Source organism: Venustampulla echinocandica (genome assembly GCF_003357145.1).
Source record: "Venustampulla echinocandica strain BP 5553 chromosome Unknown scaffold_2, whole genome shotgun sequence".
Taxonomy (NCBI): Eukaryota; Fungi; Ascomycota; class Leotiomycetes; order Helotiales; family Pleuroascaceae; genus Venustampulla; species Venustampulla echinocandica.
In genome coordinates this window covers 885,156-902,820 of record NW_022474207.1, presented here as the reverse complement: position 1 = coordinate 902,820, position 17,665 = coordinate 885,156, and the positions used below count along the sequence as shown (strand labels likewise).

Sequence of the window (17,665 nt, the reverse complement as noted above, 5' to 3'; positions counted from 1 at the left end):
TAATTGAGAGTCCATCTTGGGGTATCTATTGGCAAATAACAACTAATCCGGATGCTTCATAAATCCGAAGTTCAACCAGTCGCCTGGGCACTTGCACAATTTAGAGTTTGTGGTTCGTGACCAATTATAGCTTCATGAAATGGCTTATAATTTGGGGCCCATACCGCACCCGGCAACAACTCTGGTTCCAAGGTTATCGGTTGTTGAGGTAGAAAATGGTCTCCTTTTCATCATCGTTGGCTCCTCTACCTAGGTATGCTAGGGGGGTATTATAGGGGCCCCATGCTCTGTGTGAATGGGAAATATGGCCGGACAACCTCAATCACGCTGATCCCGCCTTAGGTTCACAAACTGAGGCCGTGTTCTCTCGAGGTCGATGAGGCGAGGTTAGAGTGGCGTACTGCCCTTGGCACGGATGTGTATAATCCACAACTATATAATACATCCCCGTCACTGTTGTAAGGTTAAGGCTATTACCATTCGCATACTCCGTATGCTACACGAGTGCTGTGCTCCACAAATAGTAAGCTTAGTTGCATTCGGATATACAGCTCTTCGTAGTCCTGACGCAACTGCGAACTGAACAACGAAGAGGAACATCCATGCATACCAAACGGTGCACGTGACATGGCTCCATCGGAACTCGAGCATCATCTCGCAATCTTAATTCAATACTCCAACCTCATTGTCTCTTACCTTTTGACATTTCCACTGCGTGCTGCGTACTAACGGCGAAGTTCTTCGTACTGCATTAAGGTGCTGGCTGCCGGTCGACTCCTCCAGTCAACCGCCTCTCACTTTCACTTATATCCCACTTGTCCTCGCCCAGTTGCAACGACTTGATGCTGGCCCCGCCCATCCTATTTTCCGAGTGTGGCACCCCGACAGCTGCGTGGTAAAAGCAAAAACGACTCTAAGAAAGCCTCTACGCGCCTCAAATTTCTGATAAATGGCCGTCAGCGTCCGATGAATTTGACTGCGCTGTCTTGGACCGTCCCTATCTACTCCCGAGTAGATACGGGATTATCGGTTGACGCACTCCAAGGCAACGCCCTCACCTTTGCCCACAGCCACAAGGCCGCGCAACAATGAACCACGACTTGAGCCTTTCTCAGTCCCTGGGTGGCTTGCGCATTGCCAATCCGGACGATACCTCCACTTCCACGTCCACGGCATCTGCGCACGATTTCTCGACTGATGCCAGGGCAGGATATTCTACTGTCCCTTACACGCGCGCTGGAGACACGCAACTTCAACTACAGCCACAAGAACAACCACAACCCCCATCCTCCCCCGTTCACATCTCTAGAGAGTCTCGCGCTTCCACGGAGCCCCAGTCTCAATCTCGGAGACATTCGATATTCAATATTCTCCGTCGTGGAGAGCCAGCCGCGGACCTCCCTCCATCATCACGAACGCCACCCCAGAACTCTGATCACAAGAATCAACAACGATCAGACTCAAATAGCAGTGGGTCTTTGAAGGCACAAGCCGACGCTGGTGCACGAGCCGCAGCTGTCAAGGCCTATCGGCAATCCATGCCTTTGAATCACCAAGCCCAACAACAAGCGCAATTTCCTCCTTATCAATCGAATGCGATGCAGAACGGCAGAGGACCATATCCTCCTCCCGGATCTTCTCGTCCTATTTCTGGCGTCTACTCCGCCCAACCTCCCCCTAACGCGATTCCCTCCCGTGAACACGGCTCCTACCGCTTGCGAAACGAATCTTCGAGATCATCCATATTAGGAATGCCAACTAGGAGCGATTCGAGAGGTGGTACAGCGATGCAGGCGATGCAGGCTGGCGTTCCGTCCAGGGAACCAAGTCACAGAGACCGGTCATATGGCCAGAACCATCAACTTCCGTCAGGTAACGGGCCCTTGCCACCGAGAAGAAGCTCTAGGGGAACGGCATCTGGTCATACCGACGCTATGGGCTCTGGCCGTTCAAGTGGCGGCTCCGCGACGTACGATTCAGAGGGAATTCTGGTCCCCGTCAATAATGAAGCCAGAAAAGACAATGGTGCTACACTTGGGGCACATGAGGAGTACGATGCTAGCGGAGCAGTGGTAGCAAAGCAGGCAAAGAAGGGTGTGAGAGATTTTGTCTTCGGCCGCACTCTGGGCGAAGGATCGTATAGTACGGTTCTCCTAGCCACAGACAGGCAAACCTTGAAAGAATATGCCGTGAAGATCCTAGATAAAAAGCACATCATCAAGGAGAAGAAGATCAAATATGTCAATATCGAGAAGGACACGCTCAATCGGCTGATTGAGCATCCGGGGATCGTTCGACTATACTACACCTTCCAAGACGCCTCGTCACTCTATTACGTGCTGGACATTGCTAGTGGGGGGGAGCTCTTGGGAGTCCTAAAGAAAATCGGGTCATTCGATGAAGAGTGCACCAGGTTTTATGGCGCACAGATACTTGATGCCATAGAGCATATGCACAACAGAGGGGTAATACATCGGGATCTTAAGCCGGAGAACGTATTACTAGACGACCAGATGCATATCAAGATCACCGATTTTGGAACGGCAAAGCTACTCCCAGATCCAAGAACAGCAAGGGATCCATCATCGTATGATCCTGCCGGTGGTGAAGAGGAGTCGACGCGAGCACGATCCTTTGTCGGCACTGCCGAGTACGTCAGTCCCGAATTGCTTACGGACAAGAATGCATGTAAGGCCAGTGATCTGTGGGCGTTTGGTTGCATTATATACCAGCTTTTGGCTGGGCGGCCTCCTTTCAAGGCAGTAAACGAGTATCAAACCTTTCAGAAGATCGTTGGTCTGGAATACGATTTCCCACCGGGATTTCCACCAGCAGCAAGGGACTTGGTTGAACGACTTCTGGTCCTAGACCCGCAGAGGAGATTGACTCTCGAACATATAAAGAACCACGAATTCTTCGATGGGATCATCTGGGGTCGAGGACTTTGGAGGCAGAAGGCACCGAGATTGAAGCCTTATATCCCTCCTCCACAGGAACCTACCCTAATCAAGCTCAATGGATATTCGAGCGCACCTCAACCGATCGCTACGACCCGTGGACAACAGCCTCCTACCAGTTCAAATGGTAACCCTCGACCACAACCCCGGGTGATCACCGAGCTTCCGCCTCCTACCCAACTTGATATTGAATGGTCTCCAGTTCTCACGCGGGACAACGAGCGGATACTCAAGCTAGGGAATCTTAATGTGCTATCCACCCCAATGCCTCACAGCCCATCTTCGAAACACGGTGACCATGGCGAAGGTCATGAGAAGAAAAAGTTCTCTAGGTTCTTTGGTGGTGGAAATACCTCCAAGAAAAGGCCAAGGCTAGTAATGATTACCTCCAGCGCCAGAATCCTCATGCTTCCTCCAGGCGGTGATGAGAAACGGACAAAGGCCGAGATATCACTCCTAGCGTCAGAATGTTCCTGGCGGACACAAGTAGATGCTAAGGGCCAAGAGGTGTGGGTTGTGGACACAGTAAGCAACTTCCCATCCCCCTGAATGACCCAAGTACTGAGTTTTAGCAGCGGAGTACGCAATACACATTTGAGGATACGAAGTCATCTGTCATTACAGGTGACCCGTCCAAGAGTTCGGCCCAGGAGTGGATTGAATCCCTCGAGCGTGCCAAAGATATGGCTCTTTCCCACAGCATGGTTGGGTCATATTCTAGTGATACCGGCTTCGATATGTCTTCTTCTACAACAAGTCCTAACAGCACCTTGCATGGAAATATGAACTATCCTGAAGGATTCAGCGTCACAGACCGGGCAGGAAGACATCATTTAACCAAAAGTCAGGCCAGCCTTGGAGTTGACGAGCAGATTGAGAAGCCGACGAACAAGAAGCATCGGTTTAGCAAGCGACAGTCTAAGACTGGTCTGTCTACTCCATTTTAATGCTTGGTGGTAATAGTACTTGCAGCTGATATTGATGGAGTAGCAAAAGTCAAAAAGCTATGGATTCTAATATTAGAGGTTTCAAAGCCTATGTCTCGTTTCTTTTGTTGATACATTTCATAGCGAGGCGTAGGATTGGTTTCACTTCTTGCATCCCTTTTACGGGCCGTTTACGACTTATCAAGACCTTTCTTGTTTCGTTTCTCTTGCTAGGAATGGCTTCAAGGTCCCTGGAATTAAACTCATGTGACCCTACTTTCGGTCATTTCATCTTGATCTCCGCTGCATTGCCGAAGCGTTGGCCTAGATTTATTGAAGGAGTTTTCATGCGGATGGCCGTTAACTACACATTTATAATTACTGGTTGTTTTCCGTCTGCATTACTTGTAGAGGAAAAGATCGCCTTGATGAAGAGCTGTCATTGTGTATATTAGAGAGATAAGGGTGGAATATGAATGATACAGGAGTTTGTTCACATTACAGGATTTGACTCTGCAGCGGATCAGAAGTGGTGAGCTTATTTCCATTTCCCCCAGAATATCACTTCGGCGATAAGATAACCATGCCTATCTCCTATTCTTCCTACGTCACATCGATGCGTCGAGTTCAATAACTCGGCCCAGTTGAATACCTCATTCGATCATACTACGTATGGTTCCTTTTTTTCACTCATCCCAAAAATCATCACAAAATTTATGTTGCTAAAGTTCAACTGCAACCATCCTATTCCAACCACTAAGTATTACATCTCAAAAGGTAACTCCTCTTGCCGCTCCACCTCATCCGTCGTGCTACCACCAAGGTCACACCAACATAAAAAATGGCTACTTCAAATCCCGTATTCAAAGCCGGCAACACGGCAGTAATCACTGGCGGAGCATCAGGCATTGGCCTAGCATTGGCATCAAAATGCGGCGCCTACGGCATGAATGTCATCATATGCGACAAGAACATCTCGAATTTAAAAGCTGCGACAGCGAGTATCAAGGGCACTGGGAAGATTGAGGGTGTGGAGATGGATGTTAGTAAAGTTGAAGATTTTGTGAGGGTTAAGGGTGTTGTAGAGGCGAAATTCGGGGGTATGATATCCTGATCCTACTCTTCCTATTTCCTATCTTGTACACTACATTTCCAATTTAATATATTCCCATTTCCAAAACACGATAGAAGCATTCTAACAAACTGAATATCAGGAACCATCTCCATCCTAGCCCTCAACGCCGGCACCTGCCCCCGTAACCACTCTTGGACCGACCCGTCCTACTTCCAACAAACTTTTGCTGTCAACACCCTCGGTATAACCAACGGCCTCGCCACCCTTCTCCCCCTCATCACAACACACTCCACGGCCACCCACCCCTCCTCTATAATAATCACCGGCTCCAAACAAGGAATCACCAATCCCCCGGGAAACCCAGCATACAACGCGTCCAAAGCCGCTGTAAAATTCCTGGCCGAACACCTTTCCTTCGACTTACGCAAGGAATCTCCCACAACAAGTGTGCATTTGCTAATTCCCGGATGGACTTTTACGGGACTAACTGGCAGTGACCCTTTTAATGGCGAGAAGAAGGAAAAGCCGGAAGGGGCCTGGACCCCTGAACAGGTTGTGGAGTTCTTGGAAGAGAATATGGATATGGGAGCGTTCTATGTGATGTGTCCAGATAACGATGTCAGTGAGGCGTTGGACCGAAAGAGGATCTTGTGGGGCATAGGCGACTTGCTGAAGGGGAGGCCGCCGTTGACAAGGTGGAGGGAGGATTGGATGGTGGAGGCTGAAGAATGGATAGCGTTGTCGACTGCCTAGGATACATAGGTACTGTAGCTTAAGGGACACCGCTCCCACAAAAGCGCAAATCGTGGGCAAAAAGAAGAAGCACGAAACACAAAACAAAAAGAAATTGCCCCAAATAGCAAAAGACCAAGCCCCGTAGGGCTAGGAGAAACCAGGCGAACTGATTTTAATCATTGGAATGTTACATGCTTCTACCGCAACCCCAGATGGATCGCTACCATCATTGCCTGTTTTTTGGTTCAGTTGGTCGTCTGAATAACTAGTTTTGGCTCATTTCGGAGCTTTCTTACCAGTGAGCCATCGGAGCTTATTGAGAGGATACAGGCTTATATTTGCTTATACGTCTTGCCGTCGGGTTTTCTTACGCGGTCGTCTAGAACAACAACATTAAGGGTCACGAATTGTGAGTAAGGCACAGTAAAAGCTATCATGCCCCAAAAAGTCTCCCAAAAACTGGTAAAGGCTTAAAATGCCATTGTTCTTTCATTACTCCTCTCCGGCGCCTTAATCTGATATCATAAATTGTTACATGCCCACGGAGCCAAGCATTTGATTAAACTCCTCAAACTCCACATATAAAGAGTTTAATCATAAAGCCCTAGTCTTCTGCCCAACCAGCAAATTCACGCTCTCCCTAACATTATCACTACCCCATATACCCGAGTTACCCCCTCTCCTCCACTCATCACCACTAGCATCCTCGCCGCCACCTCTTGTCGCTTCCCCAGAAATGACTTCCAAATCCCGCTTCTGTGAGCTCAACCACTTGGCTATAAACTCCGTTGGGTTCTTCGACAGAGCATCGAAGAATTGATGTTTCGATTTGGAGTTTGATACCTTTTGCATGAGGAGCGCAACATGGTCATTCAGCTGGGAGATATCCCGGAGATTTTGGGCGTAGGAATCATTGGTCAGGTATGCGGTGAGAGCTGCACGGAGAGGGTCATCTACTAAGACTTGGACGTCGTAGATGGTGGGTTGGGGGTTCTCGTGGAACTCTTTGTCAACTCGGATAGTGTACGGGAGCTTGATCGGTTGTAGAGTCGTCATATGTGACAGAATCTGCTCCGGGAGGTATGGGATATAGCCTTTTTCTCGCCCGAGAAGCTATACATGTCAGTAACGAGGCTATTGTAATGAACAGGGGTTACTCACAACTCGTAATCGATCATCGCACTCGAAAGATCTCTTCTCGTCGTCTTCTTGTAATCCCATTGCCTTGATGTACTCCCACAGACCCATTACCGCTTCCGCTCGGGTGGCTATCGACATGTCCAAGATATCGGCCAGTAGTGGGCTTAATTGAAATCTCTCTGGATTTTCATCCCGCACAAGATTGATCGTGATATTCATATTCTCATCGCCACCGCGCTTAAATTCCAACTGATCGAAATCTGCAGCATTTGGGAGACTTGGGGCGTTGGGTGTAAGGACCGGTTTCTTCCACTCCACGCTTTGATCTGAGCCATCTTTGCCCTTATTCCGATCGAAGTCAACCGTCATGGCTTTGAAAAAGTGCGAGAGTTTATATGGTTTCGATGGCGTTTTGGTCTTCTTCTTCGTCTTTTCTTTTCCATCTTCATCCATGGCGTCGCCATCCTCAGCCTCATCTTCATCATCGCTATCATCGCTGTCCAAATCGTCCTCTTCGTCCTCCAATAATGCCCCTTCAATCTTTACTCGATATGATGAGTCCATGTTTGTGCTGAAGTCGAAGGCATCCACATCAAGGGTATCGGCTTGCCAAGGTTGGTCCTCTGCGGTATTGCTAATCCAGATGCGAAGTGTCCTCCAGCGCTATCCTCATGTCAATATATAGGTATCTAACTAGAGGAAATACCAACCAAACATACCTTAACATTCCGAGTAACAGAATCCTGCAGATCCAGCCTCTTTCTCATCATGGTAGCATCCAACCTCCTCTCCAGCTCCCTCAACTCCCGGTACCTCTGAACCCCATCACCAATGATACACTCCTCGGCTCCTTCGGGGACATTCTTATCAGTCGGCTTGCGACTACGGGTCTTCGCACGATCATTCGCCTGGAGCTGGGCCTGTTGCTGAGCCTGCATTTGGGACGGTGTCAAGGAATTTTGAGGATGTGCGCCGACCATAGGGCCTAGGTAATATGAATATAATTGTTAGCGGAATTCTCCGTCATAGCGCCTATCTAGCATCGTATGCGCTCTAGCTGCGACTGAGATTGGGAGTGGATTGGGACGGCTGAGGGCACTTAGACGTACCTATTCCTCGCCGCGGGTTTGATTGCGGTGCTACATGAGGAGACCTCTGGGGGAATCCGCGATACTGAGATTGAGGTTGCATCTTGATCGCGGGCACTGCTTGGGCCTGGCAGGTAAAGCTTGAATACGTATCTCCTGGTCGCACAGCTTAACTGGAAATGCGTCGTTCTTGTCCAAGTAAAAACCCCGTCGCGTTGGATTCACGACCACGCGAAATAGCGACTGGTTATGACGCTAGTGCCGAAGTAGCCTAGCGGATCGGCTCCCCTTTACTGCAAATCAAATGCGACGATCATTGGCATTTCAGGGATGTCACCAATTATCGACTTAACACCGGTCCTAACTCAATCTCAATCACTCTAGACTTTAATGATATATAAGAACTGAAACGCCCAGCCTGTTTACAATAACCTAACAGCTGCCCGTCTCAAATCCCAATGCCCCCAAACTCCTGTACTCCTAGCCAATAATACAGTGGTCATGATTCCCCTAATAGTCCTACCAGAAATAGCCTCAGAGTCCTCACCTAACGCGACTGAGATCCCAGAAGAGCTGGCTTCTGGGTTGGTTCAACAGGCGTTGGCGGCATATTCTTGATTTGTTTAATCAAGAACTCCCTCTCGTCAATGAACTGCTCGTCTTCCGTCCGGTCTTCCAAGAAATGTTTCAGGAAATTCAGAAGCCTTTCGCGATTGATGAGCAATATCTTCTGCACCGCAATCGATTTGTGCGGGTTCGCAACGAAAACCTTGAAAACGTGGAATCCTTCGTACTGAACCATCTTCCTCTCATCCCGGAGGAGGTTCATGCATATCTTTAGATGTTCGCCTCGATCAACGTAGGCGGTCATCACCGAGTAATTTGCACGGTCAAGAAGAATCTCCCCAAGCAATTTAATCGACTGTCGTTTTGTTACATAACTCTCTGACTTGACGAGAATATTGTTGTATTTGTCGAAGAAAAGGTCGAAGTTTGTCGATAGATATTGTGCTACAATTTGCTTGTGCTTGGTTAACAGTTCCTATCTTTGGTGTTAGAACTGTAGATTGCTCTATGTCAGGACCAGCTTACTCTAAAGGTTGTGAAGGCGTCTGCCCCAACTTCGAAAGAGCCCTTATCAATCCAATTGAAAAACTTCCAAAATACCCCTTGCCCACTCTGCTTCGCCTCGGGTTGTATGCCAGTCAAGCCCTTTGCGCCTGGGCCTTCCCTAGCTGGATCGTCATACAAGATAATTGCGGCTGCAGCGTCACTCTTGAGCACTTCACGAAGGACAGTCCCAGCGGGTGTAGCACTCTCTTTGTGGTCATATCCATTGCATAGTTCCACAAACACCTCCGGCCGATTATTGATCACATAGCTCAGAGCTATAGGCTCGCTTTTGGGGGATGCCGTCGGCGGTCGGAATCGTAGTACGTAAGAGAATATGACCTGTGTATCTTTCCTTGATTCGAAGGGCAAGCGATATAAATTGACCGCAAGGAGGTACAACAGATCCTCCTGAATCATTCCTGTCACCAGCGAGTAGACTTGTTCGGGGCTGCTTTCGGTTTCTGACGAGAGCGCATGGTCAGAATTAACGGCTCTATCAGAACAGGAGGTGGAGGCCCATACCTTGAGTGCCTTGCAGGACAAACTTCATCTGGCCTAGGGTTTTGGCAAGCTCCTCCGCCTGTTCGAGGTCAGCGCCTATTCCGCCGCCCCAGAAAACAAGCACCAAGCACCACGCACCTTTGCAGCTCCGCCAGGCCCATCGAGTTTAGATATTTGTTCTCTTGCTTGCTTTGGCAGATCCACGGTGTTCGTCCGAGGGCGGCGCCCAAATAAGAACGACATTTCTGTGTTTTGCGGGGCGATTCTCAGCTGCTCGGTGGATTGTTTACAGTTGAGGGGCAGGGTACCGAAGGGGCTTTCGACAATTCTCGGCGACAGACAGCTATATGGGACATGCGGGGGGAGAGGAATCTAGACAGTATAGGAGCATAGTGTTGTACGGAGAATGTCTGATCGCGGTGCAAGTCTCAGTTCCTTAACGTTGAAGCTGCTTGGCTCCTTCTGTGCTGCACGGAGCACTATACGGAGGAGGTTTATTGTTGTGGTTGCTATGAAGCTCCGCTGTGCTGGCTGCCTGACGCCCAACCCCGGGTCCGTCGAAGCGCTGCCCAAGGTTCCCAAGCAGAACAAAAGTTTCTTGGCTGCGATATCTACCATATAAGTAGAAAATCATACTTAGGTTCCTTACATATCCACCTGCGTCACTTGCGTATAAAAACCCAAGAGAAAAACCAAAAGGTTGGAAATGGGGTCACGTGAAAGCCCATGCTCTACTATCGCCATGTGATATAGTCCCGATAACGATAACAGGCTACTTTCGTCGCTTCATCAACGGCCACAAAAATACACACAAGGAAATTTCCCTTTCCTACGATCCAACGCGCCTCACAGAATACCCTGTGCGCCGGAAATATATGATTCAGACAGACTGCTTTGCAAATCAAATCTTTTAGATTTGGAGACCAAGGAAATTCTCATCATGTCAGAATCCGCTCCCCCCACCGAGAAGAAGGAAAATGCTCCCCCGTCGTCTGTTAGTTCGGAGGCCTCGGATATCCTTGATTTGAGAGACGATGAAGGCTGGGAAGATGCCGAGCCAGATGAGGAAGAGTCGCAATTCATCTCCTTGTTGGATGACGAAGTTTTCACAGATATTATGTCTATGCTGAACCACTGCAAAGACAAGTACAGTTTTGATTTTCTCGAGGTTCGCCAAAAGTTAGGCTTAGACTTCTATGGCAATATCAAGCTCGTCAACTACATTCGGTCCCAGGTACATAACGGGCTTCCCATTCCATCGGATATTTCAAGGAAAGATTTCGATGACGAGGCTTTTCTAAAGCCTGTCCTAGAAGATGATGCGTTGCTATTCAGCCTCGATGATCTTCCGGACATAGTTGAGGCTCCCCACGATGCTCATGATAAGGGCAAAGGCGTGGAAAAGGATCCAAGAGAACTTATTTCCCGCGTGTCAGAGCTAGAAGAAGAATTACGGAAGATTAAATTCCAATTTGATGGCTACCGAGCCACCGTCAAGGAGACACTAGACAAGAAGTGGGATGATCAAGGCGCCAGTGGCCAATCAGGAAGTCCGGAAAAGGAAGAAAAGAGGGATGATGATAGCCATTATTTCAGTTCCTACTCCTATAATGGTCAGTTCTCGTCTCCGAAGTGCCGTGGATTTTGCTGACTTTTCCCAGACATCCATGAAACGATGTTGAAGGACTCTGTCCGTACGGATGCCTACCGTGACTTTATCTACAATAATAAATCCCTATTTGCCGGCAAAACCGTCCTTGATGTCGGGTGTGGCACAGGCATCCTCAGCATGTTCTGTGCCAAAGCCGGCGCCACACGTGTCATTGCTGTAGACAACTCGGCCATCATCGATAAGGCCCGTGAGAACATATTCAACAACGGCTTTGCAGACACTATCACTTGTCTCAGAGGCAAAATTGAAGAAGTTACTCTACCAGTCGATAAAGTCGACATCATCGTGAGCGAATGGATGGGTTACTGCTTGTTGTACGAGGCTATGCTGGATAGCGTCATTTGGGCCAGGGATAGATATCTCAGGCCAGACGGCCTGATGGTCCCTAGCCACATGAATATGTGGATGGCACCGATTGCCGACCCGGACTATATCGCAGATCACATTTCTTTCTGGAGAGACGTCTACGGATTTGATATGAAGGCCATGCAAGCTGGAATCCACGAGGATGCTCAAGTCCTTGATATGCCAGCTAGCACATTATGCGCTGAGCCCTTTCCATTCATGCAGCTTGAGCTACATTCTACGTCTGTGAAGGATCTTGTCTTCAAAATAAAGTGGCAAGCAAAACTTAAACAAGATATTGACGCGCTAGACGGCTTCATCATCTGGTTTGACACTTTCTTCATGCCTTCGAGAGGAGATACGTTGCCAGAGGATGCCAAGGCAGAAGAATGGGCTTCATCCGGGAAGAAGGGCACAGCATTTACCACAGGACCAGGGGGCAAAGTAACTCATTGGAAGCAAGGTGTTTTACTTATTGACAACACGGCAAACAAGCCTGCGAGCAGGAAAGCAGGGGAGCAAGTGAGTGGTGAGCTAGAGTATAGCGTTCCTGAGAACAATTCTCGGGCATTAAATGTTGGCACGACATGGAAATTTGATGGGGAAGGAAAGGAGAACTCCCAGCTATGGAAGATGCGATAAGATGTTAGGTTTAAACGGCCTTAATGATATCTCGTTATAGTAGCCAGTGTTAGATACCCGAGTGGTCAGTCACAAACCAGATCGTTTCCTCGCGCCCTATCAAAATCCCCATCAAATATTGTTTGTAAGACTTATCCATTTTACTTTTACACGAGTACATGCTAGTGCTAGTGCTCGCTTCTAACGGCTCAAGCAAGATTTAGCAACGGATAGCGAACTCCGCTATTACTTATCTGATCCGCATGTATACAAAATTACTTGTCATGTTGCTAGGGCCTGGAGATAGTTTTCGACAGCGAGGCATGTGCTGCGCTTGTTTCGTGTTCGTTTTCAGGCCGACCAAAGGCAAACAGCTTAAAGCAAGTGCTTCCAACCTACATTGGCCTATTTTCCATGTGAATGGTGACGATGTAAGGAGACGCCTTGCCAGTGAGGAGTCGAGATGTGAAGAATCCAGTGCCACTAGTCCTAGCATCAAATACTGTGGGCATATCGAACTAGCAGCAAGTTTTGTTCCATTTTGCTTCTTAGTATTGGATTGCCCATCTCTTGCGATAGTTGCATCATCTCTTCAGTTTTATTTATCACGAGCTTCAAACTTGCCCATTTAGGGTACTAGCGGATCCGTCACAGGCGACTTAGGACTGACACCCTGTGGGGTAGGATGGGCCTTCAAAACCTAAACCCGAGGACATTCCACTTGGTAGTAATTTCTCTTTCTACATAATTCCTCGCAGTCCAAATTTTATCTTCAAACTTTTAACTTTCACCCTTCAGAGTTCCTCTCCTCTAACATCCCCCCATACCACATCAAGCAGTCTAAAACCATGGACACCAAGGCATCATCTCTATCAGAAACCAAACCACAAGAAGCCACCAACAGAAAATCTAATAAGCATTACGACGAAGTGTTCTATTCCAGTGACTCTGAAGACAGTTACGAAATGGACTGCTTCAATGATTATGATGCGATTCCAGGTGACTACCAGGCTAGCAGCTTCAAAGGAAAGGAAAGAGAGATCGAGCCGACTGAATCAAATGGATCGCCAGACCTTGTTAAAACTTCCATGCCCTCTCGAATTCCAGTTTACAAGCCCAGCACCCCTCAGCGAACTGAGACTACGAAATCGCCAGACCCAGTTCAAACTCCGGTACCCCATCAAGTTCCAGTATCGACCCTTACATCTAGTATTACAGCAGCGATACGGAAACAGGAAGCTGCTGCTCGCGCCACTAAGAGGGATGAGGAAGATTGGGTTCAGAGAATAAACAGGACCTTGGGTCGTCCCACGGACACGTGCACAAGCGCAGCAAGGGCAGAACTGACCACCCCCGTCGTATCATCATCTAGCTACTTCTACGGCCTATCGAGCCAAAGGCCAGGAATCCAGCAGGCAGGGGCCCACCAAGTGTTGGGCAGCCAGCCACAGTCCTCGCGCAATCCTCGACCTGAGCAAGTACAGACACTGGAAGCTGAAATCCGCCATCTAAAGGGGGAAGTTTGTCAGAGGGACCGGATATTGGATAAGGAAAAAGAACTGAGCTTGCGGGCTACCAAGCTTCAGGATCAATTTCTTCAGGATTTGTACAAACAGGATGTCCATATCAGGAAACTCGAACAGACAGAGAAATCACTCCAGGCGGAAGTTGTGGAGTTGAAATCGCAACTGGCAACACTTCAAAGAGACCGCGAGAGCGCCCAAAAATCACAAGATCTTAAGGCGCTCCATACCGATATCCGCAGCTTCTTTGATCAATTCCTAGAGCAAGACGTCCAAATTATGGAACTTCCCACGGCCGCTACAGATGAGCGCTCCGATCTTGAGGCTCAGCGCAGCAAGATACGGGAAACCATTCAGGCACTTCAAAATCGACTTGCTAGAGTCAATGGCCAAATTATTGAACTTGCCACAGCAACTATAGATGAACAACCCGATTCCATAGCTGAGCACAAGATGTTTCAGAAAAGAAATAGGGAGGATTTAGAGGCGGCTCAAAAGCAGGTTGCTGCAATGCAGCGCCAATTTTTCGATCAGGAGACAAAAAAGCAGGTCACTCCCATTTTGGAGCCCAGGATGAGCTATCCTGTTACAATCTACGACGTGGAGCCCGAACCAATGCAGGCCGATATTATTTCTCCTCCAATGACTCGCCTCAAGGTTCCGACAAATCGCTATATGAGAAAGGATGTTCCCAATATCGGGAGGGAGAATGACAAGTCATCTACACATAAGACGGAAGAATGAGTGGGAGACCAAAGAACGTCGCTCAGCTTAACTTTGAAAACGGGGTTGGCAAGCAGAAGCTAGCCGAAAACGAGCGGCGACTGAAAGATTGTGTAGCTTCTGATGTACTGTACCGCTTATTCCATTTCTATATATTGTATCTTGTGTGTGGTGTGTGGTGTGTTGAGGGAGAATCAAGTTTTTTGTCTTGAAGATATTAATGTACTACTGGATTATATGATTATAGCTGCAAATAACCCAAGAACGATTTGTGACATACATATATAATCTCTACCGCCCTGCTCTACGGACTACCCAATCAGAACTGGCCATTGTGGAACACGTATGCTGAATATATAGGATGTATTACGGGCACTATGAGCAACTACACAAACTCCCATCTTACCAGCTCCTAAATATTTGAGTATATTTTATTCAATCGAAACCGAGCTCTAGAGGCAAATAAGGCTGGCAGCCGGTCATGGTTCGTACAAATACAAATTGAATTATCCTAATTAAACTTTAATTTATGTGTCTCACTTCTTCCTGAGCACTAGAACAAGGAGCCCAAGTAATCGATACACTGCTATGATCCCAATGAGAATGCCAACCCACTTTCCAGTCCGCCCAGTCTTAAATCCATATTGATCAAGGACAGCAGTGCCAGCGACACGGCATTGAGACGCAAGTTCGGTCTGATACATGCAATTGCAGTCTGTACCGCAGCTGTAACTGCGGTCCTCAAACTCGTTGACCATCATGCCTTGAAAGACATAGGACTGATAATCAATATAGTGAAACACATATCTCCAAAAGACGTTCAAGATGTGAGGTGGAACCATGAACCCATTAACCGACATCCAGAGTCCGTTCGCGAAGGCTGTGAGTGCCAAACTGACGACAAAATTGGGGAAGAGTGACGACATGAGCACGACGAGAGATTCGGCGGCCACCAAGTCGAGGAACAGCCACATGATCCATGTGAAGAATGCAGTGGCTGTAGGGTTGAAGTTGGATAGCCAATAAACAACTACCGAGAATAGTATCGTAATGAGGACTGCAAATTATCAGTAAAAGCTATATATAATGGAGGAGTGGGAGAACAAACAGAGATATGGAAGGCCAATGATGAAATTAGATAGCATAAATGCCGAAGGGCCATATAGACCATTTGCCCGCTCTTTCACAAACGTTGCACGATCCTCGAGAAAACTAGGCACGTATGCCACCGCCATAAACGACATGAATGCTCCACCGAAGAAGATAGCGTTGATAAATGGCTGGATAGAACTTTGATCGGCATCTAGTCTAAGCCAGACAGTGCCCATCATGATAGCCAGGCCGAGATACATGGCAATTCGAATTCCGTAAGCCACCACATCGCGATAACTCTTGACAAAAGACCGATGTACTAAAGTTGATAACACAACGAAGAAGGTGCGCGTTGACGGCTTCGTGGGAGGTAAGAGATCGGTAGGCTGGGAAGCGGAGTCGATCATGGTGCTTAATTCTGCTGCCCCGGAAGACTCTGACCACCCGTTTTGGATGGTTTGGAGACGAGCCTCTGCTTCGGCTTGATCAGTGGCAAAATCGATGTTTATCAGTTCGAGGATGAACTCGGCAGGATTGGTATGTGTCGGCATGGGAAACCCAAGAGATGCGAAGTGTTGATCGATCCCTCCAACCGCACCGAAGTATTGTGTCTTTCCCTGGGAAAGGAGAATAAGTTTATCGAAAAGTCCGAAGGTGGTAGTTGATGGCTGATGTATACTCGCAATTACGATCAGCTACGCCTTAGTTAGCAAAGGAGCCATATTGCCATGTTAATTCTAGAAACCATACATTATTCGTTTTTGCAATATCCTTAACAAAGGACATAACCTCGAAACTTGCAGCGGAGTCCAAACCACTTGTTGGCTCGTCCAGGAACAATATCTTTGGAGCGGTGATGAGTTGACTGGCGACACTGAGGCGTCGTTTCTGCCCACCACTTATGCCTTTTCTAATTGGCGTGCCAACAATATTGTTTTCTTGGGCTTTGAGACCAAAGGATTCTAGTAACGCATTAATGCGGCTGATGCGCTCCGTCTTGCTTAAAGAACTGTACACATGTAAGTATGGCGTCGGATATGATAGAGGTCAGCATGGCTTACTTCTTGTGAGCCAGACGTGCAGCAAAGTGCATGGTCTCTTTCACTGTCAAGGATCCGATGAGAGCATCCTCCTGCTCAACGTAGGAAGTCAATCGCCGGAAGTTCTGGAGGGTAGGGTGATTTCCATTGATTAATGGAGCCCCTTCCACCTTTGCACTAGCTGCTGCATCTCGGCGTGCGAGAACATTGAGCAGCGTGGTCTTTCCACAGCCACTAGGACCCATCAAGGCACACATTTCCCCTGATATGTAATAAGTAAACAAGCCTGTTCCAAGAGGGGAATACCATACCTGCCTCGACGAGCCCGTCTATGTTGTCAAGGATCGCCTTCGGTTGTCCGGTCTTATTGTCGTTAACTGTGACAGTAACTCCACTCCAGACAAAATTCTGGACTGTGTAATTCATCAGGTGAGTGTCGGTCACAGCCTTGGATTCAATATCGACAGAGAAGGCATCTTGTGGCGGATTCCTGCCGCACTCTTCCATAGAGGAGGAGTGAGTTTGAGAATCCATGGCTTTGGCTTCCCTCGTATTTCAAAACCACAGTATAAATTGAGTGGAACAGATAAATGCCTTGGATAGAAAATTATCTGATATCTAACTAGAGTGGAAACAAATTCATTATATAACGGTCTGGCTCTTCTGCACGAGATGGATCAGCTGACAGGTGGTCGCCGACATGCGAGTTAAGGCTAGTATTAAATGTGGCCCAGAACGGCGATATTTGAAAGCTCTTCTGTATACTTGAATCCTGCAGGGGATATGGAAAGAGCTTACCCAAGGGTTCGGGTGGCGCATGGTAAGGCCAAACGAAGTAAGAAGAGGCCGACTCAATAGGCTGGAGTGGCGTCAGGGAAGAACTGAATGAGCGCGGAAGACAAAGCAAGTCATGCAACCCTCCAATTAAAACCCAACGGCAAGATCCAAATTTCAACCATAGATTGAGTCAAAAGGTAACGTGTGCAAAGAAAAACTGCTGCGAAGATATGTAAATCAAAACAATAGGTTTCAACTGCTCTCCGCCAGTTGTATACGTCGTGCTTAAGAAATGTAGACATCGCCTACCCATATTCCGCCCTGAGATTTTCCTCCT

General features: G+C 47.9%; 7 protein-coding genes across 7 annotated transcripts; 4 read left to right on the top strand and 3 right to left on the bottom strand.

Moving 5' to 3' along the window:
• Positions 1-1,088: 1,088 nt before the first annotated feature.
• Positions 1,089-3,904, top strand: BP5553_04652 (putative 3-phosphoinositide-dependent protein kinase 1; the record flags this gene model as incomplete). Its single annotated transcript, XM_032013275.1, has 2 exons — positions 1,089-3,482; positions 3,533-3,904. The coding sequence occupies 2 exons, from the start codon at positions 1,089-1,091 to the stop codon at positions 3,902-3,904; spliced, it is 2,766 nt and encodes a 921-aa protein (XP_031869875.1).
• Positions 3,905-4,724: 820 nt separating this feature from the next.
• On the top strand, positions 4,725-5,711 carry BP5553_04651 (uncharacterized protein; the record flags this gene model as incomplete). The annotated part of the gene is made up of 2 exons (XM_032013274.1): positions 4,725-4,983; positions 5,098-5,711. 2 exons carry the CDS (start codon positions 4,725-4,727, stop codon positions 5,709-5,711), a joined length of 873 nt encoding a protein of 290 aa, XP_031869874.1.
• A 576-nt stretch (positions 5,712-6,287) lies between these two features.
• On the bottom strand, positions 6,288-8,024 carry BP5553_04650 (Uncharacterized protein; the record flags this gene model as incomplete). The annotated part of the gene is made up of 4 exons (XM_032013273.1): positions 6,288-6,806; positions 6,855-7,496; positions 7,553-7,818; positions 7,943-8,024. The coding sequence occupies 4 exons, from the start codon at positions 8,022-8,024 to the stop codon at positions 6,288-6,290; spliced, it is 1,509 nt and encodes a 502-aa protein (XP_031869873.1).
• A 444-nt stretch (positions 8,025-8,468) lies between these two features.
• Positions 8,469-9,778, bottom strand: BP5553_04649 (Uncharacterized protein; the record flags this gene model as incomplete). Its single annotated transcript, XM_032013272.1, has 4 exons — positions 8,469-8,963; positions 9,014-9,495; positions 9,557-9,614; positions 9,674-9,778. The coding sequence occupies 4 exons, from the start codon at positions 9,776-9,778 to the stop codon at positions 8,469-8,471; spliced, it is 1,140 nt and encodes a 379-aa protein (XP_031869872.1).
• Positions 9,779-10,475: 697 nt separating this feature from the next.
• On the top strand, positions 10,476-12,194 carry BP5553_04648 (putative Ribosomal protein arginine N-methytransferase rmt3; the record flags this gene model as incomplete). The annotated part of the gene is made up of 2 exons (XM_032013271.1): positions 10,476-11,148; positions 11,197-12,194. 2 exons carry the CDS (start codon positions 10,476-10,478, stop codon positions 12,192-12,194), a joined length of 1,671 nt encoding a protein of 556 aa, XP_031869871.1.
• An 827-nt stretch (positions 12,195-13,021) lies between these two features.
• BP5553_04647 (uncharacterized protein) lies at positions 13,022-14,440 on the top strand (the record flags this gene model as incomplete). The annotated part of the gene is made up of 1 exon (XM_032013270.1): positions 13,022-14,440. The coding sequence occupies one exon, from the start codon at positions 13,022-13,024 to the stop codon at positions 14,438-14,440; it is 1,419 nt and encodes a 472-aa protein (XP_031869870.1).
• Positions 14,441-14,955: 515 nt separating this feature from the next.
• BP5553_04646 (p-loop containing nucleoside triphosphate hydrolase protein) lies at positions 14,956-17,085 on the bottom strand (the record flags this gene model as incomplete). Its single annotated transcript, XM_032013269.1, has 5 exons — positions 14,956-15,476; positions 15,528-16,206; positions 16,262-16,520; positions 16,573-16,813; positions 16,863-17,085. The coding sequence occupies 5 exons, from the start codon at positions 17,083-17,085 to the stop codon at positions 14,956-14,958; spliced, it is 1,923 nt and encodes a 640-aa protein (XP_031869869.1).
• Positions 17,086-17,665: the final 580 nt, after the last annotated feature.